The sequence below is a fragment of the Chenopodium album genome, chromosome 7, assembly GCF_948465745.1.
Source record: "Chenopodium album chromosome 7, dcCheAlbu1.1, whole genome shotgun sequence".
Taxonomy (NCBI): Eukaryota; Viridiplantae; Streptophyta; class Magnoliopsida; order Caryophyllales; family Amaranthaceae; genus Chenopodium; species Chenopodium album.
In genome coordinates, this window is record NC_137840.1 from 69,251,541 (window position 1) to 69,274,058 (window position 22,518).

The 22,518-nt window shown below is 31.7% G+C and overlaps 1 protein-coding gene and 1 long non-coding RNA gene across 2 annotated transcripts; both read left to right on the plus strand.

Moving 5' to 3' along the window:
* Positions 1-7,860: 7,860 nt before the first annotated feature.
* Positions 7,861-13,688, plus strand: LOC145638242 (uncharacterized). The gene is made up of 5 exons (XR_014114636.1): positions 7,861-8,051; positions 9,530-9,725; positions 9,823-9,968; positions 10,457-10,632; positions 13,123-13,688. It is a non-coding gene; the product is annotated as an uncharacterized LOC145638242 (long non-coding RNA).
* A 1,781-nt stretch (positions 13,689-15,469) lies between these two features.
* Positions 15,470-22,149, plus strand: LOC145638243 (putative disease resistance protein RGA3). Its single transcript, XM_081689208.1, has 4 exons — positions 15,470-16,238; positions 18,554-21,459; positions 21,571-21,637; positions 21,839-22,149. Exons 1-2 carry the CDS (start codon positions 15,605-15,607, stop codon positions 19,624-19,626), a joined length of 1,707 nt encoding a protein of 568 aa, XP_081545334.1. The 5' UTR covers positions 15,470-15,604; the 3' UTR covers positions 19,627-21,459; positions 21,571-21,637; positions 21,839-22,149.
* Positions 22,150-22,518: the final 369 nt, after the last annotated feature.

Sequence of the window (22,518 nt, forward strand, 5' to 3'; positions counted from 1 at the left end):
TATGTTATTAGTTATGTTGCACAAGACAAGACATATAGAAATAGAGTAGATATGTGGGGACGTCGAAGTCGATATGAGTACACTAAATAGTACTTCAAAAGTAATCAAAAAATTGATTGAACTTGTAACCTAGTAAAAATATGCAAACGCCAATGATTGTCACAAGTAAAATTAAAAACAAAGTACTCAAAGCTAGAAAATCCATCTTCTCCTAAACTACTTTGATATGTATCTAACCCATCCTTTGACATCACAATTTTTCAAGTGAAGTTTTCCATGATTCATTACCTTGAATTTGTTGAAACAATTGGGATACTCATTATACATGTTGCCGCCATAAAAGCCACATTCGGATGATATTTGAAGTAGTGCTCTTCCATCTCGCCCGAAATTTGTTACTAATGTTTAGACGTAAATTTTCGGAGGAGATTACAATACTAAGTAACAAGGAGCAATTTTCGTTTGCTTACTCTTGACCCTATATTTCTTTACTTTTAAAGCCTAAAACAGAGTATATGAAAATAAAACAAAAAAAGTAAATTAACATCTTATATCTCTAAAATCTAGGGGTTAGCTGCATGTTTTGGTAGATGATGTGGATATTCTAACAATTATTATTGACAAATATGTATTTTTTAAAACCTTTTCAGAATACTTAGGTTGACAATGGCACCTTTTCCATGGTAAAAAGTTCATCATGATTCGAATGAGTATGACATACCTCTACAAGTATCTTCAATGCTTCATATCTGGTCAAAACGAGACAGACAATTTATAAAAGAAGGGTTCTCTCTTCCTTTACGAGCAAAATTTTATTTTCGGACTATGAATCATGAGTATATGCCTTTGGATAGCGAGATACGTATACTTCTCATGAAAGTGCATCAGAATAATAGTGAATAGCTTGTAGCATACTTTACAAATGTCGTTAGACCTTCTCCAATGGTAAGGGTGAGACTCAACTTTGAGTATTAAAATACAAAGTGAGTTGTTTTTTTTTTACCTCCAATGGTGTTACCAACCCAATTCTCAATTTAGCAACTCATGTGAAGTCTAATTTTTCAATGGTGAAACTCTCTAAATTAAACTAATGTCACTTTCAATTTATGGCCCATTAAATCCATATTGTAAGTTTATTTATAAAAAAACTTAAGTGAATTACAAAATATATTATAATATTGATAAGGGCCCATATTTTTTGTCAAATGAGACTCAAAGTTGAGAACTTTCTTTTGGAGTTGCTAAGTTTAGATACCAACTTATTGATATACTTTGCAAAAAAATACTTTTTCTCTCTTTAAAAACTCACTCAAGTCTGACCTTTGGAGATGATCTTAATGGGGAACTTTGCCCATCGTTCTTGGAATTATTGCAACACAAAAGAAGGGAAAGAAAAATACAGGTGCAAAGAGAACAAACCATACATAATTTTCAAAGGAAAAGAGAAGAAGAAAGGTTACGTGAAGAAATGGAGAGAAAACGACAAAGGAAAAAGATGATCGGAAGTGACAGGAAGAGAGATAGTGTTTAAGAGTTCTACTCAACAATGGGGTGTAAATAACAATTGTTACTCCCATTGATAATCAAGCAGGAACCATTGATAACAATTGTTACTCCTAAGTCCGAATATGTATATGACTTTGAAACTCTAATATATTTATACTTACTCCTTTAAATGTTAATTGTAATAAAGGAGTATTATTTATAGAAATAAAATATTCCTTTGTTGCAATTAACATTAAACGGAGGAAGTATAAAACATATATATTGAATTTAATCTTGTGTAATCTAATGGTATCATTGTTGAAATAAAATTAATTAAAACAAATAATATTAAAATTATTATGCATTAACAAATCATGTGAATTTATTTATTAAATAACAAATTACTTATATCTACATAAATATTATATTGTACATAGTTTTTTTTTTTATTTTTATTTTTTTTTTAAAAAAAAACTACATAAGTAACTCATATAATTATGTGTATTGATAAATTACTTAAAATTTACATATTAGTATTCTCATATTAAATAATTTAATGCTAAATAAATTATTATTACTTTATTTTATAAATATTTTTATTAAAAAAATTAGTTAAAAACAAATGGAGTTAATTGACTTATTCATATTGTACCAGTGTTTTGACATAGAAATTCGATGAGGGTAGCAATAGAAGCAAGCAGCAACCTTTGTTGGCTTATTCCTCCATCTCTTTCTCCTTTTTTGTTGGATGAAATTTTTTGATGATTTTCTTCACTTTGAAAGCCTAAAACAAAGAAAAGTAATTAAACACCAGATTATAGAAATTATTAATACCCTTGACCCTTAAACAACATTACTAAACACCGAGAACAGGAGAACAGAAGAACAAAAACCATTAAACCACCTTTAAACTAAAATACTAATAACTGAGAATAGAAGAACATAAACAATTAAAACCACACTTAAACTAAACTAATCCTCTACTGCTCTACGTATCTCACCCAGCCTTCGATGTTGCATTTTTCGGAGTGATCTATTCCTTTTTTAAAATCATCAAACTTGTTGAAGCACTTGTTACATTCAATAAACCGATTACCACTCGTTGCCGCTGCTTTAAATTTGTTCACATGGGTTTCAGAGTAGTAATCATCCATCTTAGTCGGGATCTTGTACCAATGTTTTGATGTGAACATCCGACGAGGGTTGCAATAGTAACATACGGCAACCATTCTTGGCTTGCCCTTTCTTTCTCCTTCTCCCTTTTTGGTGGGTTTCCCATGGTGAAATTTCAAGTGTTTCTTCTTCACTTTAGAAGCCTAAAACAAAAAAAAATTGTAAAGTTAAGTGAAATAACGATTAACATGGAAAAAATGAAAAAACAGAGACATGAAAAAACAGAGAAACAAAGACATTAACAAAAAAAAAAGGAAATTTTGTGTAGAACTACCCTAAAGATAGGGTCATTTGTGAACAACTATCCCTTTTTTTTTTTTTTTTTTTATTTATTTATTTTTTTTTTTTATTTGTTTAGAACTACCCACAAGTTTGAAAACATTTGGGTACCACTACCCATTAACATTTTTCGTCCAACTATGACGTTATCGGAGCTCATTTTTTTCACTTTTTCCACCCAATTAACTCTCTCAATTTGTATAAAGGTTTTAATCTACATAACCTAATTAGGGTTTTAATCATAATTCATTTTAGGGTTCATGAGTGTAGTATTATTTGGGGATTTTAATTTCTAAGGTTTGGAGGTTTAATTGAATTGAGGTTTTTGCTTATTTTAGCATTAATTGACCATTGTAATGGGAAAAAGTGAAAAATTGGAACAAAATAATGATTTAATTGGACGAAAAAACGTTGGTGGGTAGTGCTACCCAAATTTTTCCAAACTTGCGGGTAGTTTTTCACAAATTAAAAAAAAAATGGGTAGTTGTTCACAAATGATCCTATCTTTAGGGTAGTTCTACACAAAATTTTCAAAAAAAAAATAAAATGAAAAATATAAAAAAAAAACCTTGCAGATAAAGGTTGAAACTCGAGAGGGAAGGATTGTTGAAGTTGGAAACAGAGAGGGAAGGATTGTTGAAGTTGAAAACAGAGAGGGAAGGATTGTTGAAGTTGAACTTTCCATTTTTTTTCTCTTGAAAATGTAGATGGAGAGAGTAATGGGTGATACTCTGAACAAAGAATGAATGAGTTTATAAAGGAATGAAATGGGTGATACTCTGAACAATTTCTGATTTTCACACATCGTCCCCCTCCCACCACACTCTCGTCTCCCTCCCATTGCAGGTTTTTTTTTTTTTTTTTTTTTTTTTTGACAGAGGTGGAATTTAACTAATACATATCTAAATCACCCAATAGTTCTCCGGCTAGTTGCCAGATCATGGGCTTGTGATACGAGTGATCTCTGGACCTTTATACAAAACACAAAATCTCTTTTCTTGGATTCCTGCTTGCTGTCCTTGGCTACACTCTTAAGCTCCTCTGCCGCTTTACTAGGGCTTTTTATGGCTTCGATAGCTACTAGTGAGTTAGACTTGATGATGATATTGCCGTACTCCATAGGAATTTCCCTCAGCGCTTTCCATATTGCTAGGAGCTCCGCTTGATTCGAGTTTATTGCGAAAATTCTAGAGGAATTTCGAAGACATCTGGTTGAGGACTCTAAAACCCACGCTATAGCAGCTTCCCAATGCTCTTGGAAAAATCTACACATACATTGAATGTATGCGGCTCCCACATACATTATGACATGACAGCATTTTATTGATTGTTTTGATGGGGCCCAAAATCCACTACTTTTAATATTTCATTTAAATTTGAATGAAATTTCAAATTAGACTAAGGTTTGAATTTCAAATAAGTTGTCATTTTCAATGTAATGAATTTAATATTTTAATTCTTTCAAAAAAAAAAATATTTTTATAAAAAAAAATTTTAAAAAAAAATCATAAAAAAAAAATCATTTTTGCAACTTAGTTAACAGACTTTGGCAAACATGGAAGATGAAAAAACATTGTCATCTAATGAGAAGGTGAATGCGTTGGATTCTTTGGCAGTGATGGGGGTGGGGTTTGTGGCGGTTGCGCTTAAGGGGCGGCGGTGGGTTGTTGGCTAGGGTGGCAGCTTGGTTCTTGATAGAATGTAGCGTATTGTGTCAAACCACAGGTGATATACTGAGAAAATCTATGGAGGTCGTTGTGTGCAAAGGGGCAAAAGCTCTAAAACTTGGCAGCCACCTGTAGGAGATGTAATTAAAGTAAATTGTGATGCATTTGTAAATGAAGGAAGCTGGGTGGGTCTTGGTACGGTGGCTAGAAATGCAAAGGGAGAGGTCCTATATATTTGGGGTTAGATTGGCAAAGAAGTATGAATGCACTAATCGATTTCCCTATTAAAAAAAAGGATATATTCCAATTACCAATGTAAAAGTTTATATATTATTTGCAGAATATATTGTGTTATATATTTTGTGGTTCAATTGAGTTATTAATCCTCCCCAATTATAGAATGGGTATGTTTGCAAAATATACTCACTTTCAATTGAAGTAGTGAAATGGGTATTCGCTTTCTATCAATTTCAAATGGATTTGAATTTTTGTTTGGAATACAATAATTGTTAAAGGCACACAATGACACAAGTAACCGAAACCATATTGATTAATAAATAAATTAGAGATTTGAAGGTTGACAATAATAATGGTTGAAAATGGTCTTAGGTCGACAAGGTCGTCGACAATGGCAAAACCCCCCAAAATATTCGAACAATATTGTTTATAATATCTTTAGTAACACGGGAAAGTATATTTGGTAAGCACATATCTGAAAAGGACACAACCATTCATAATGTAATTTTTAGTAACACAGGAAACTACATTTGGTAAGCACATATTGTTTCTGAGTTACATAATTTCTTAAAAGCGCATAATTTTTCCCTATAGGATTTTTTTTTATTGTTAACTTTATAGCGATCTTGTGTAATTTTTTTTTAATTTATTTTTTGGTAATTATAACTTCCAAAGGTTACAAAAAAAAAGAATTTATAATATTAGAGTGGCGTTGACTTTATATAATTGTATTTGTTTAAAATAAATTCATGTTTTGAGGAAAAAGGTCCACCTATCAAGTCTTTTGAGAATTAGATAATGTGACACCATCAATGAAAAGTAATAAAAAATCATGGTGAAAAAGTAAAGGTAATCAAGTAAATAATTATTTTTCTTAATTTGTTCAATAGGTTTGTACATTAATTAGTAACCGTATATATGTTAGAGGAAAAATGTAGAATATATAACTTGTTTTTCTAGTCATAAGGGATGCTAATTCATGAAATTAGTTGTAAACAATATGGATTATTTAGCAATGATAAGTTTTTGTCAATTGAAATAATTATTTATTGTAAGATGTCATACATGAGCAAAAAATGAAATTAAATAAACACTATAAATTTTGTTGGACAATCACCTTCAACACTTAAAAATTGTTTACTTGTCAAAGGAACTTTCTATATTACAGAGTATAAAATGTAATATTTCTTTTCAAATCCTTATTACTAGCATCACAATATGACAAGTTCATTTGAAAAGATAATGGGTGGCTTGTATTTCATTCTATATAAAAGATTTAACTGAAAAGTCTTCATTTGTATATAGTCCTTATTCATATACGGCATATCTTATACTTCCTATGTTTCTATTTACTTGACTAACATTTCTAAAATGGAAATGTCACACTACTTGACCCATACTATATTTGGTATGCTTTTGGTAGATAAATTATCTAAATTACCCTTATAAAGTGCTATTAACGGTAAATACATAAATAAACATGTAAGAGGATATACTCTCATCTATTAATAAGAGTTTAATCATTAAATCAAGAGGAGCTTAAATCACACAAGGGAAAAGTTTAGATGCAATTAACATCATATCAAGAGGAGCTTAATTATAGGTAAGCTAACATTTTTAGAATTTAAATGTTCTCACACTATTCATAAGATATGAAGTTGAATAATAAGTGAATTGAATCAAGTAAGGGACATATATTCCCACATTATTAAATAATTTTTTCCCTTTTATTTAGTATCTTAATTTGTAGTCGTGTATGTTCAAATAGTTTTAAACATAAAATAATCCTTAAATGTCATTAATTAAATACTATAATTAGTACAATATGATATGTTTGTATGTTTTTTAATAAATAGCATGAATAATGGGTTCTTCCCTTATTGATTATACAAACCAATAGGTATTAAAACATGTGGTTTGTTACTAAAAAAAAGTTGTTGTTACTAAAATAATACTACTATAAAACTTTGCAAATAAAAAAGATAAGTTATAAACACACGGGAGTATTTAGCAATAAGCGATAAAAATTGGTGTGTAACCTTAGCTTTTGTAATTTCATGTTAACTTCCAATTATTTGATTAAAAACCTTCAAGAAATGAATAAAATCCTCCAATGTATAACTTAATCCGTACAACACGTACTTGATAATTGTATAATTGTAGCTAACACCTATTTAATTTTATATAGTTCCTTATACGTAATAAAAATATAATATGTACTTTTTGGTATGTTTGAAATTTTTGTAGTAACAATAATGACAAATTACTAACACTTCTTTAAAAAGTTAACAAACATAGTAAGGTTAAAAATGTCCAAATTTATAATTTTTTTGAAAATATATCGATATGGATGTCTATAAAAAGATCTTTAAAATATAATTCCATTGGTTTTTTTATAATAATTTTTTGATCTGTAGTTTGTTAAATATCGTTAAATGAAGTATTATTCGATTCTTATAATAAACCTCTCTCTTCATTAATGACATTGACTAGGATGTCATTTTCTAAGTATTTGGCGCCAATGAAATTTGTCCCGCCTTTTTATGGTAAATGGCGCCAAAAACTAAAAACTTTTCCCTCTCAATTTTCCCTCTCATTTTTTTAGCTAATAATGTGTTGTCAATTTTTAATTGGTAATGTATGTTGGAACCACATACATTTAATGTATGTGTATCATTCCCCCAATGCTCTGTCTTTCCTCCGTCTCCTTTTCCACGCTGCGTCTACACATACGGAAATGCAGGCCTTGTTAGATGGCGTTCCTGATTTCCAGTATGCTATCCCATGCTTTCCCATAGATTTGTTGGGATATGGTAAACTGTAGCTCTGCTGCTTGATTCCATCTTTGGACATGTGACTGTATTGAATCCATGATCAGAAGAGGATAGGTAATATAGGGGTCATAAGATGTCCCTATGCTATTTCTTTTTTCTTTTATTTTTTGTTTGAGAAATACCAGCCCTTTATCTCCCTTGCTGAATCACCAAAATTTCAGGGGTAGGATTGTCTTTTCAGTATTTTTCGTTGCTTGATGTCCATGTGTTTGCTCTCTCTTCATTCACTTTCTCTCTCCTCAATTGAAGAGTTCTTCTTCAACTGCTCTGGACTTTCTTCAATGGAATCAGAGCAAAGCAAAGCAAGCAATCAATCAATCACGCCTTCCACTAATTTGCTCCTCGAAGTACCAATTCGTATGGCTTCAATTCTTTTGTAAGTTTTTCTCAATCTAAAATATCAAATTAATTGAATTGTCGGATTTTCATTTGTTCATCCGAATCTCTTTTCGATTATCAATCTAAAATATCAAATTAATTGAATTATATTACAGCTTTGTTTGATGTGGGGTTGATTGAATTGTTTGGGTAACTGTTATATTTCAATTATATTTGGTTATAATTGAACCTGATGATTGATTTGAGGTGGGTTTTCTTTTAATTTTGTTACCCTTTTGATTTTGGAAAATTGATTCGAGTTTATGCTCAAACTATTCATTTGGGAGGCTTTTATTGATTTTTCACTATTTTCAGAGCTATTTGGGATAATTTGTTACCCTAATTAACTCCCTTTATTGATGACTTTTTTTCTGTTTTGATTGACACTGCATTCATCTGACTGATTCAAGAGAAGACCATTTTCATTATACAGGCATCATTATAATTTTAGGAATTAGTTTTGGCTATCGAATGTTAACTTGTTAAATGTCACCACATCTGATGCATCTTAAACAACCATATAGATTATGTTACCCAAACTCCATTACTTATGTAATGGAGTTTTTTTTTCCAAATTATTAGAGAAATGATGCTAGATGCCTAGAAACACTTCATTATGATCCATAGAAACCAGATTGTCTATGACTAGAGAGTAGCACGAGTTTTGAAAAATACGGAGTACATGCTTTGATTCTTGTTTCTGGTATAAACATTTAATGCTGGCTGAAGTAATATGCCAGCCACCTGAAGAAATCTTCGATATCGAAGGAGATGCTGGATGTTTGGGCTTGGTTTAGTTGTGTGGACAGAACACGGTAAGGCTGTTAGAATTTGCAACAAGTTTATTGTATGGCTAGGAACTAGCTTTGATGGAAGTGGAAGCTCCTTTGTTTGGTCTTTGCAAGTGCATACTGAATTGGGAGAGAATATGGGGTAAGAAAAAGAGTAGGAGGATCCGAGGGATAATTGGGAAGTACCTTAAGAGACCATTTTGAATGTAAATGAGGAAGAGGGACATAACTCTTTTAGGAGCCTTTTGATTTTCTCATAACCATGAAAGGCGAGGGAGTAAAGGAGAGGCAAGGAGGGAATATTATAATTCCAAGAGCACATAATTTAATCAAATTACTAAGGCAGATATGATTTTAGTGTGTTATGACTAATTTATAGTTGTATTAGGAGAGAGTTAGTGTCTTAGTGATGCTTGAGTGAGTTCAAATTTCTTGCTTATATAGTCAATAGTATTGACAATTAGTGACCTGTGTTTAAATTTGGGTGAAAATTTTCTATTTATTTTATTATCGCTTGTTTAGCTGAGGTTGGGGGTACTGTTTGAGACAATGGGAATTATACATGTCAATGAATAAGTGAAATGTTGAAGTTTGAATCAATTTGATTGTTGTATTTGTAGGATTTTGGATAGGTATATGCAAATAACATTTAAATCCTTTAAGCAAAGTTTCTTGAATCTGTCAGCTAGCCCTGATACAGCTGAGCTGCAGCAACTCTGATCTTCCCTTCCTCAACAGTAAGCTATGCTTTACGCACCTCCTCTGGCCGCTGTACTAGCCATTTGGAGAAGCTCTCGATATTGAACTTTCGAGGTCGAATATGCAAACTATTCTCTGCAGACTCAAATGCCTGATAACCAGCCAAAATCTTTTCCTGAGAAGTATAGTTATCTTATCACTTCATTGAACTGTTTTTTTAGCAAATACTAATTTATAATTGGCTGGTTATTTATGGTTAATTTTTAATACATTATGCAGGAAGGGAGATTTTGTTTGCAGTAATCAAGCCCAATCAATGTGTACCTCTACTTTAAATATCGAGTGCTACAGTTTTATCCGTGTACAAGAGTAGCCGGGTACATCCTTGACACACACGAGTCTAGAAGTTTGGATTAACATTTGAGGTAATCCTTTGCTTTGATACTCAAAAGATGATATTTATTTTATAAACTTAATTTAGTGTGCTCCTAAACTTGCTTCATGATCTTTTAAATTCAAAAAGATAGGAAAAAATAACAATAAAAAAGGGTGTAATAAACGTAGGTAATTGCAACTGACAAAATGCTAAAAATCTAACACGATAAGGAACATTGCCATTGAAGCAGCACAAATTTGTAATGAGGTATAAATGCTAATTAAAATAAGATATTGGACCATATTGGCCTGTGATTGAGGTAAACGAATTATTTATACTTATCGTCGTTATCGACCTGTGTACAAATGAGTAAGCTTAGTGAGATTGGCTAATATTAAGGTAAAATGCAATTGGAAATTAAATATCTTACCATGATCAACTTGCAAATATGTTGTTACTTGTTACCAAATTGCCAATCATGCTGCTATAATGCTTAGTTCCTACTGATTTTTTTTTATTGATTCTTACCTTTGCTAGGGCGGCTAAGATTGTTCACCAAGTGCTTGGTGAAATTGCAAGGATGAGGTTTAGTCTAATTAGAGACAAATTTGTCAAGGATGAGGTGGACGGAGATATTTTGATAGGAAGCAGATGTCCCTGTTCCTGTTTTTTGGAATTCTCTTGAGACACATCTTCTTGTTGTCAACGATTTGGTTAGCTTTTCTGTTTCCCCTTTACTCATGTTTCTATGAATTGATATTGATATTCGTTTCGCATAAATTGTGTGGAAATTTGAGTGTCTAAAATTGATCATTGCAGTTCTGATAATTTTTCTTTTAAAGGCTTTGTGATCTTTGTTTTAGTTTTTGAACTGGCTGATATTGTTAAGCTCAACTGTGATATAGATGTTGCATACTACTATAGTATCATTTTGCTCAACCCGTGTAAAATCTACATTGAAACTTTGTCTGTCTTAAGTGTAGAAACACATCCAATTTTGATATACTTCTTGTATTGAGATAAGGTATGGTACTAATAATTAATGTGTGCTATTGTTTGAGCCCTATCTTGATGCCGATCTTTCTCCAACTGTAAATTTTTTTAGTTCAGGTCAGTTGATATGCCTTATCTATGTGTCTTTCCATCCAAGATTTTTTTTTTTTTTTTAAAAAACTGTCAACTTCTCACATACTTCGTATATATTTTATCCAACCATTTTGGTCGAAGCATATAATTTTAGGAGCTATGTAAATTCAAAGAGAATCTTATGTTGGTGTTTAAAATTCTTGCTCTTTCTCAAAGGGAGCGGATGTCAATATATGGTCTATGGTGTCATGTTTATGATATTTTCTATAAAATACCAAGACTTGCTCATATACATGATGATTTTGTTAAAAAAAAAAAAATAAATAAATAAAAAATATTGGCTTAATTCAAATTGTGTAATGGATAGAGTTGGAAGTAGTAACACTCAATTTATCAGCGTGGTTTGAATCTATCTACAAGTATACTTAATGGAAAAGTTTCAAACTACTTTTATGAGCTTCTCTGCTTCTTGCTGCCTGCTGATTATGCAGTATTTGTAAGCCGGGACCTCTGAAATGGTCTTATTTCTAAGTAGCAACATCTCTGTCATAGGGTTTCATATATTCTATAATATTAATGGCTTTATTGTGTTAACTGTATGGCAAATGAGCCAAACTCAAGTAATCTATCTGATATGTTTGCCTGTTGCCATTTGGCTCTCTTGTAATGTCTCCTTGCATGCGACTTTTAAGGTTACTTAAAATGAGGCCAGTGCGTTAAAAATGCTCGAATTTTGTAAGTACTTTTCTTTTGACAACATAATGTCAATGAATTTCATTGTTTGACTTCACTCTTCAGTGTGTTGGACTGTTGGTGACATTTTAGAAGCTTTTTTATAACCTGATTGCTTGTCTATTATAGTACTAAATCAAGTATGTGATGTGATTCACTCTTGAACTATGATGAGTTTTTGCTATGCATCTGCAGTGTAACTGATCAATGAATTTAAATAGGATAAGTGCAGTTATTAATTGGTGATTTTGTTTGGTATTGATAACATTGTAGTATGTTATGTTAATTTTTGCTGTAAATTAGTTTTTGCACCATTCGATAGTGTTGGGATTCATGCATTGTCCACATGACTGTTGAATCTAGCATGAACTTTCATATGCTTTTAGAGGTAAACATGAAGTGATATCTGCTATGTTTTGCAAAGCCATTTCAAAAGTGCTATTTGCATTATTATCCAAATGACTGTTGAATCAAGCATGAACTTTCATTTGTTATAAACTATGCAAGCTTATAAAAGGAGAAGGAAAGAGAGAAAGAGATCACTTTTAAGAGACCATATCAAGAGTGTGCTTGGGGTAAGGAATATAAAACCCTTCAAAAGAGTTACTAAAGAAGGTCAATGGGGGTTTTGGGAAAATTGTTCAAACCGTAAAAATAGAGTTACAGGGAGGGAGAAAAAGGAGACAATAAGGTTGGGGGAAATCATTCATACTGTAAAATAGAGTTATAGGGAGGGAGAAAGAGGGGACAATTTGGTTGGGGTAAATCATTTAAACCGTAAAAATAGAGTTATAGGGAGGGAGGAAGAGGGAACAATAAGGTTGGGGGGATAAAGAAAGAGAAATGAGACAAGAAAGAGGAACAAATATGAGAGAAAGTAAGAAGCCTTTAGATTTGAAGTAAATTTTAATGGTAATATGAAAGCAAGGAAGCCAAATGAGATTAATGAGGCTACCAAGACGGACGAGGAGATGAAAGCTTAGATTGAGGTTAAGGTTGCTGCATATTCAACTGATAGGGTATGTGCACTACCATGTTTTTCATTTTCAAACTTAGAGCAATTATATTTCTTACTTTTAAATTAAGTGTGATTAGAAATATTGTGAGATTTGTGTTTTTCGTCTCCTGAAATTAGTATTTTATTATTTTCTTTTTTTTGTAAATTTTTATTGGTTTTGGTTTGGGTATTTCTAATGATGATAGGTACTGTAGAAAGTAGTAAATGATTGATAGATTATAGTTGATATTAGTTCATAGATTCTATCAAAGATGTCATTGTTTGAGTTGCTTCTTGTATACATCAACGGGATTACATTCCTCTTGTAGATTCAAGTTTATATTATTGTACATTTGTTTTACTTTATTGGTTGTGGTGTCATGTGCAGGCTTTTTGCATTATTGGGCAAATCAGGACTCATTTTAGTAGTCAGGCCTTAGTAATTTAAGCTTATTGCAGCAAATTTAGAGCTCTTTGAAGCAGTTTCTCGAAATGGTTTAGGGCCTCAGCAGTTTCCTGCAGTCTTTCCACCTCCTACTACAGCTACTCGGGATACCATATACGCTTCGGCATCAGCACCATCACCATCACCCTCACATGCTCGGGGAGCTAGGTTGCCTGGTTCCACAGGCGTAGTTTTATCACCTCTGGGTTCATTTCCAGGCAGTGGACCTGCTGCAAACACTGCTGGGATTGCTACCTCAGGTTGCTCGGTAAATCCATTTGCTGCCTCCCAACTCAAAATTACTTTATGTGTGCTCCTTGTGTGCCTAGGGGCTCCTCAGGGCTTCTGATATTCTTCCACTTTGAAATTTGTTTGTTGTATCTATGTGACCTAATTTTAACAATTATTAATTTTTGGATGTTTGATGAGAATATTTTTGTATCGGTAGAGCATTTGGTTAACTCATCATGTAATTCGATATTTGTTCAATGACTAATGAGTTTCTACTATCGGCAATTATCACCTTTAATTTCTTGATAATGTCTTGAAGTTTGAATCAGAAGTCGGACATTGCTTTATGTTATTCCCTATTCAATTTAGTTAAAACACCAATAATAATTTTTGTTTAAAGGTTGTAGAAAATAGGAATTTCACTCTTTTTAGCTTCAGTGTAGACTCGAATAGTCATTATATACTTCTTATTACATAGTATGAAGTACAAAGATAGTGAAACAGTCATTTTTGCAAAAGAATTAGAAAGAGTAACATTGGGGTAATTAATTATACTTTGAACCTCAGATTTAATCTTGCAATTACATTGGAAAACTGTGTTTAAATAAATGAAATGTTTTTTGTTTAAATAAATTTCTCTCTATAATATTTTAATACAGTAATATTCTTTGTACTCCATTTTATTTCATTTTTATTTAATTTTCTTTAGAAATTTTTCAAAAAAATAAATAAATAAAACTAATCAATAACTTAATACTCCCTCCGTCTCTAAATTACATTCCTGTTTCCAGTATTTATTCCTCACATAATAGAGAGAAAAAGGAATGTAATTTAGGGACGGATGGAGTACTAAAACAGACACCGAGAGTAACATGTGTCATATTCTGTTGCAGTTTTTTCCCTCCAAAACTCCCTTTTTTTTTTTTTTTTTTGGTGAATATTTGATATAATAATAATATTATTCAAATCTTTTATATAATATTTATGACAAATATATTTGTTTTTATTTGGTGTTTATAATTCTTTCATATACATTTACCTAAAATATTATTTCAACTCCTTTATTATATGATAAACGGAGTAACATTAGATTTTGCCATAGAAAGTAGTTATAATAAAATTGATTCATATTATAGGTATTAAAGAATTACGTTGAAGTATCACTTTAATTTGTTACATATATATTTATTTTTTTATAAAAAAATTTGACTTGCCGTGCATGGCACGAGGCCTAAGCTAGTGGTCCCCTAAAAAAAAAACTCTTATTCTCTTCCCTTTTCTCAACTTATACGGTTATACCCTACCACCCATTATTTTACAAAATTTATTTAATTTAAACACAGATAGAGTATACATGCATGTAATATGTGCCCAACTCTTACAAAGTAACTTGTATTTAATTATACTATTTTTTTTTATTTAATATCTTATACTTTGTACATCTACAACCCTCACATAACTCGATGAATGAACGTTAATTTCTTGATTATCATCAAACATTCGTTTTGTGAAGAAAAGAAATGTATACTTCTTTATTTTATATCAAAGATTATTTAGAGTATGTTATATCCACTTGATTATCACTCAATTGAATTTATTTTGGTTATAATTTGTTATTTGGTAAATGGTAACCCTTACCAACTCATCTAAAATTCTACACTTGTGAATTTATTTTTCCTGAAATAAGATGAACATAATGGGGCTTTAGATAATGTTATCTTACTCTTTATATCCATCGCACCAACTCTTTCCTTACCACTGTATGTAGTTTTGTGCCCAAATGCAATATTCATAACTTGGGACACTAATAGAATGGATTCGGTGATCAAGTAAAGGTTAGAATCAATTACTTTCCTTCAAGCTAAGATAGGCAAGATAAAAGTAAGAATTTGATTAAGAAGCAAGGGATAATATTACGGTATTACCCGAAGCAAATAGGAAGATTTGTGATAACAAGTAAAGAATTGATTACTTTTACACTAAACCTAGCAAGGAATCAATTTCTACACATTATTTAAAGAGTACAAGATGCATGAAAAAATTATCACAAACCAAAAAACATAAGCTTATATTAAATCATTGTCCATAGAAAAATCTAGTTACAATTTAGTACGTGAACTACTTCATATTGAATTGTATTACCTCTTTCTCTTTTTGATCCCCATTAAAAAAAAAAAAAAAAAAATTGTTCAATATGGTAGATTTAACCATAGATGTTATAAAAGCAACCACCCAATTTGTTGCTGCTCAAGCTTGGGAGGAGATAAGTCTTGCCCGAGGTTTTCAAGGTCACCTCAAAAATCTGAAGGAGAAATTCAATGACACTCAAGCGTTCCTAAAAGATGTAGGAAGTGCAAATGATGTAGTGAAAAGAGAGCGTGTGAAACGTTGGCTTCAAAAGGTCAAGGATGTCACTTACTTTGCTGATAATGTCATGGATGACTATGACTATGAAATTCTTCGTAGAGAGATCGAACTGGGTAAGAACCTCACACGTAAGAAAAAGGTGTGTAATTTATTCTCTCCTTCCAATAACCCTATAGTTTTCCGCTTTCGGATGACTCATAAGGTACTCGAGATTATTTCCAAGTTTGATGAGCTAGATAAGGAGGCTAAGAAAATAGGTCTCATACAAAGAGATCTAGACAAGGAGGCACTCTTTAGTGTGTCCTCTGACGAGAGGACACACTTGGAGCATATTCGGAATAATCCAAGTGCTGAATTAATAGTAGGGAGGGAGGCAGATAAGCAAAAATTGGTCGAAATGATGTGTAGTCATGATAATGATAAGGAACATCTCTCAACCATTGTCATCGTTGGGCTTGGAGGTAAGTTTTAAAATAATGCAAGTGTTTTTAAATTTCTTTTGTGTTTCATGTAATGTTTATAGTTTATACTACTTCGTATTACATTCAAGCTAAACTAATAAACTAATTTACTACAGAGTACTATTAATATCCCAATTTTATAGATTATTTTTGAAATAGTTTAATGAGATTTTAGCATTTAAATTAGCATCCTTATCGCCCATGCAAGTGCGTGCGACTATAATTATGTTACATTCAAAATTGATTTGTAAGTATAGCTTTATTATATGCACCAAGTGGAAGATAGGAGTAAAAAGGTTGTTAAGTTAGCTTTATTGATTTGTAAGTATAGCTTTATTAAGTTAGCTATTTTTTGTTGATAATATTTTTTACATATAGCTCTTCAATAAAAAAAAAATAATAATAATAAAAAAAAATTATTGCTTACAAATAGTAAATGCTTTCAAAATTTCAAGCACGTATCATGTGCATATACAATACTAGTTTATACTAATCTAATATCATATAACTAATATATAAAGCTAAACTTTTAGCCAGGCGACGAGACAACGACACTTGGCGTTCTAACTTTTTGCCAAGTGTCGTGTCACGTAGGATAGAGTTATATAGAATTCAATTTGTAGGATAAAAAAGGTAGTTTAGAATTTTATTTTCAATCAAATTTGGATAGAATTTTAGGATAAAATTGTTAATTTAGAGTTTTATTTTTGATAAAGTACCAATATTTCATATGTACAAATTGAATTATAATTTTATTAAAAAAAAAAAAATTAGATTATAACTCTCATAAATTATCATATAAATTTATTTTTTGTATTATAATATTTTTTTGGAGCGAAGTAATTAGTTCAAAATGTACCACATCCATGGTTTATAATATATTCTAATAAATTAACATAATATACTTCACAATCTAATATAATTTTATTACTGTGTGTAGACCTGTCAATCAGGTCGGATCACGAGTCATTTTAGACAAGGTCAAAAAAAAAAAAAAATCACCAATATGATTATTATTTGTCATTACATGTCTACAAGTTTAAATCGTCACAAAAACACGTCAATTCCTAACTAATTTTGTATCAATGATATGTTTTAAAATTTGACATATAGATTAAAATATATTTTTAAATTTAATAAAAAACCCGGGCATCGCACGAGCACAAAACTAGTATATATATAAAGGGGAGTTTTTCCCCAAGTTTTTAGAGAGCCACGTAGGATTTAATTTTCTTAGCGCGCCATGTAGGATTATAAATTTAAGTGGTATCCAAATAAATAAGAGATTATTAATTTCTTTTACAATTAAATAATTCAAATGCTACGTAAGCAAAATTGGCGAATGAGATTTTAAAGTTTAAATTAATTAAGTACAAAATATTATCTTTTGAGTTTAGGAATTTTATTTTTATTTTTTTTGAGGAAATTAGGAATTTTATCTAATATTTGAAAACTAATATAATAACAATTTTAATCACATATATATGATTTTTTTTAAAAAAAAAAAATACTAATAAACCGTGCGAGTCATAATTATATATATAAAGGGGTGTTTTTTCCCGAGTTTTTAGAGAGCCATATAGGATTTAATTTTTTTAGCGCGCCACGTAAGATAAACAATTTTAGTGGTAGCCAATTAAATACGAGATTATTAATTTCTTTTAGAATTAAATAATTTAAATGACACGTAAACAAAATTGGCGAATGAGGTTTTCCAGTTTAAATTAATTAAATATAAAATATTATCTTTTGATATCACGAATTTTATCTAAATATATAAGAAATTTTAGTACATTAATATATTTATAAATTTTTTTAAAATAAAATTTAAACAAACCGTGCATCGCACGGGCTTCATCTAGTACTAGTATTAAAGTAAGATCACCAAAATTATCCCAAAAGCACACATATTGTATTTACATTAAAAAAATTCCGTCGTAATATTTCGATCTCCTTTATTTTTTCCCTTTAAAATAACAAAATAACTAAATAGAATATAAAAACTTACTTCTAAATAACCCAAAAAATAAAACAATAGCAGTATTAACCGTGGTAAGAATCAGTTAGTGACGTACTTCCTTTGTTCTTTTTTAATTACTTGACCTATATTTTTTATGACGTTTGCCAATATAAAACTTTAACGATCAATAACTTTAATTCTACATTACTGAAAAAATATTAAAGTTATATATTATGATAGTACTTATTTAGACGAATTTAAAAATAAAGATTCAACATGAATATGTTTTTCCTATATATTAACCACAATAATAATGGTATGTAATTACTTTTTATTTTAATTGTTTAATAATCAGGTCTTGGGAAAACAACTTTAGCAAGAGCTCTATACCATGACAAAGAGAAAGTTGCAAAACATTTTGAAAAGAAAATGTGGATATGTGTGTCTGAGGATTTCAATGTTGAAAAAATTCTTAAAGAAATGGTTGAAATGCTTTCATCGAAGAAATGGGACTTGGAATCGACTACAATGGATATACTTGTAGCAGAACTTCAAAAACATTTGAAAGAAAAAAAGTTCTTGCTCGTACTTGATGATGTATGGACCGAAGATACAGCCTTATGGGAATTATTAAAAGGCCAATTGAAGAGAATTAAGGGTCGGCAAGGTAGTGTGATTTTGGTTACCACTCGTAATGAAAAAGTTGCAACGAGTGCAGGGGTTGGTAAACCATATAAGTTGGAAGGATTATCAGACAAGGATAGTTGGTCTCTTTTTGAAAAATGGGTAACTATTCCTTCTTCTCATAAGGATGTAGGGCATAAGATTGTTAAGAAGTGTAAGGGTGTTCCTTTGGCAATAACAACTATGGGAGGTTTACTTCAATCGAAAAAGAGTTTATCGGATTGGGAAGCAATGGAGAAAGAAGAAGTATGGGATACTTTCTTGGAAAGTAGCCCAAATTACATCCTACCATCGTTGTTTTTGAGTTATCAGCATTTACCTTCGCTTTCTTTGAAACAATGTTTTGCCTACTGTGCGACCTTTCCCAAAGACCACATTATGGAGAAGAATGAGTTAATTGATCTTTGGATTGCTCAGGGTTTCCTTACCTTACATGGAACAAGCAACTCAACTTCGAAGATGGAGAAGATGGGGGAAGACTATTTCAAAGCTTTGTTGAATATCTCATTCTTACAATTAGAGGAGGGCGATTGGACAGAGTATAACACAGAAAAAGAAATATGGAAATGCAAGATGCACGATTTAGTGCATGATCTTGCAATCCATATTTTCGAAAAGGAGTTGTTCATTTTGGATGTTAAAGCTGATACATTCACTACATTCAATTGTCGCCATCTTGTTTTATTCGATTTTACAGAGGAAAAAAGCAAACCTTTGAAGGAAGAAATAATACTACAGGTATGAACAATGAATATATGGAGTGGGAAATGTCCGAGTTGGAATGTGTTAACTGAAGCAAGATGCTTGCGAACCTTGATAATAGTTAATAAAGGGATAACAGAAGTGCCGCCTACAATTGGGAAATTGAAGCATTTAAGATATCTTGATTTGTCATCCAACCCAATCGAAATTTTACCCGACTCTATATGTAAGCTCTATCAGCTGCAGGCATTGATCCTCTGGGAGACGAGATTAAAGGAGCTACCAAAAGAATTGTGTAAGTTGATCAATCTTAGACGACTTACAATATCGGGTTGTGTTTGCCAACACCTTCCGATTAATGATCTTGGGGGGTTGCCTAATCTGAGGGGCTTGTGTTTGTATAAGATGCCCGAAGTGGAAACTGTAGGTGAAGAGGTAAATGGTAATGAGAATGAGAATAACCATGTCAATGAAAGCCTTGATACCACGAATAAGGGCAAATATATTGACAGATCGTCTCTAGAAAATGAATTCTTCCCAGTTTTAAGAGAGCTTCGAATTCGTGGCTTTAAACGTTTGAGAAAGTTGAACCTTCTACCCCCTGCTAATGCTACCACTGTAGCAGTCCCATTCCCATGTCTTGAGGTTTTAGAAATAGCTGAGTGTCCTAGGCTAGAAGTTGTGGAAACAAGTCCAGCCTTGAGTTTTGAATCCTTAAAAAGTTTATTTCTTTATGCCAATATTGAGAGTGAAGAACCCTTGAATATAATCAAATATCACAAAAGTGGTAGTCTAACTTCTCTCTTTGTTAAATACATGCCCAAGATGAAAAGCCTACCTCAATCTCTGTTAAATTGTTCTAGGCTAGAAAAATTTTGGTTAGTAGATTGTCCAAAGTTAGTGAGTTTACCCTGCGGTCTGAGTTCCCTAGTCTCTCTTAAGCATTTGACACTAGAAAACTGCACAGGCCTAGTTAGTCTTCCAGATGATATGTTCCATGGGTCTAGTCTCTCTTCCCTTTGTCAATTACATGTACAGGGTTGTTCCAACTTGGTTTCTTTACCTGATGATATGTTCAAGGGTCTTTCCTCCTTGCTTACATTGACAATTTATTATTGTGTGAGGTTAGAAAATATCCCAACTAGTGTCACGGAATGCACATCTTTGGAAAAACTACAAATAGAAGGTTGTAAATCACTAAAGCATCCCATCCCAGATTTGAGTAAATTGCAGGGCCTTGTTGAGTTGGTAATTCGTGATGTAACAAGTTCAGTGCTAGAGTGGATTCCACATCTTCCTCACCTTCAATATTTATATGCTCATGTGGAGCATGAAATAGAAAGCAGAGATAATAGTCCTAGTACAAGGTGTTTGTCTTATTTGACGGTGTTATGTAATGACAACCACCACACCATCACTCCTCCACCCCATAAACCCAATAACTCCCTTAAACAACTTTGGTTGTTTGAGAGATCAAAAAATAACCAGCAAAAAATGAAAAGTCTGCTTCAACAACTACTTCAACTCCACCTCCCTAACCTTAAAACTCTGGGTCTTTTTGAATTTAAAGAGTTGGAAAGACTTCCAGAGTGGATAGGCACCCTCTCATCTCTTGAACAATTGGAATTAGACAAATGCAACAAGTTGAGACATCTACCAGCCAAAAAACATCTTCCCCAAAATCTCAAAAGAATCTTCATTTATGATTGTCCAATTTTGAAAGAAAGAATAAGTGCCAAAGAAAATGGACCTGATTCTGGATCTGAATGGCACAAAATCTCACATGTTCCCTTCATTGTGTTGGATTTTAAAACAATACAAGACCACAGAAAATGATGGAGCATGGAGTCTGCTTGTATCCTTACATACAACAAGGTTATTTTCTTTTTTCTTTTTTAAAAAAAATTATTTGATTGAATACATTTTCCATTTTGCTAAACTTTGTTTTCCATTCTAATTGACAACATTTCCTCTCTTTCGATTCAGAAGCAATTCCAAGATTCAATTACATGGTGTCGATGGTGGTGCGTGTTGCAACTGATCGAAAATGAAGGTAATTTTCAAGGACTTTGTTTTATGCTTTGTTTGATACATATTTATTACTCTTACGTTATTGGGTGGGCCGGGGAGCTTGAAGTTGGTTTCCTTTTTATTTGGGTCTCATATACTCTTTTTCTGTATTCAAGTATATATTAGAAACGTTAAGTATGTCGTCTAACATCATGTTTTATCTAATTTTTTTTTTTTATAACAGTCAACACACTCATCGACATACAAACTCTCCACCCGAAGATAGTCGAGGCGGAGGCGGAGGCTGTGGTGTTAGGCTTATTATACATGGATGCAAAATTCATTGTCGTTGAAGGAGATTGATGCAAGTGATAAATAAATACAAGCATTGGACTTGTTTGTGATGGCTCTTACTTGAATGTAATTTATGCGACAACTATGAACTATGTTAGTTAGTTAATTTGTTTGTTCATGTTATTTTTAATAATGCACTTGGAAATAAAAATGTTCCAGCATTCATCCTCACACTCTTCTTGAATGCTCAACAAAGGGAAGGAGTCCAAACCTTTATTAGTTGTTGATCGAGAATTTTATTAATAAAAGCTAGTTACCTTCGGTTTATTATTTAATTCCATCAATCATATTTACATAATACCAATAACTAGACATTATTAGGATGTTTGTGAGATTGACCACTTATAAAACAAAAAATACAATGTGATCATCTCCTTTTATAATTAGTCATCGTCATCAAACAAGCACCAACTAACTGATTAAGATTGGTAATTAATTGTGTTTGATCATAAGATTTTTCAGCTGAAACTTGCATTGGGAGAGCAAAGTAAAGTGATATCCCAAATTCCCAACAACATCAAGCCCAGCCCCACTCTTTAACTTTGAATGCATAGATTCATAATAACATTT

Bases quoted from the DNA above. Each gene is read 5' to 3' on its own strand.
- LOC145638243 (XM_081689208.1), top strand. From the start codon at position 15,605: ATGGTAGATTTAACCATAGATGTTATAAAAGCAACCACCCAATTTGTT. The intron at 16,239-18,553 runs GTAAGTTTTAAA...TTTAATAATCAG, and splicing joins TGTCATCGTTGGGCTTGGAG to GTCTTGGGAAAACAACTTTA.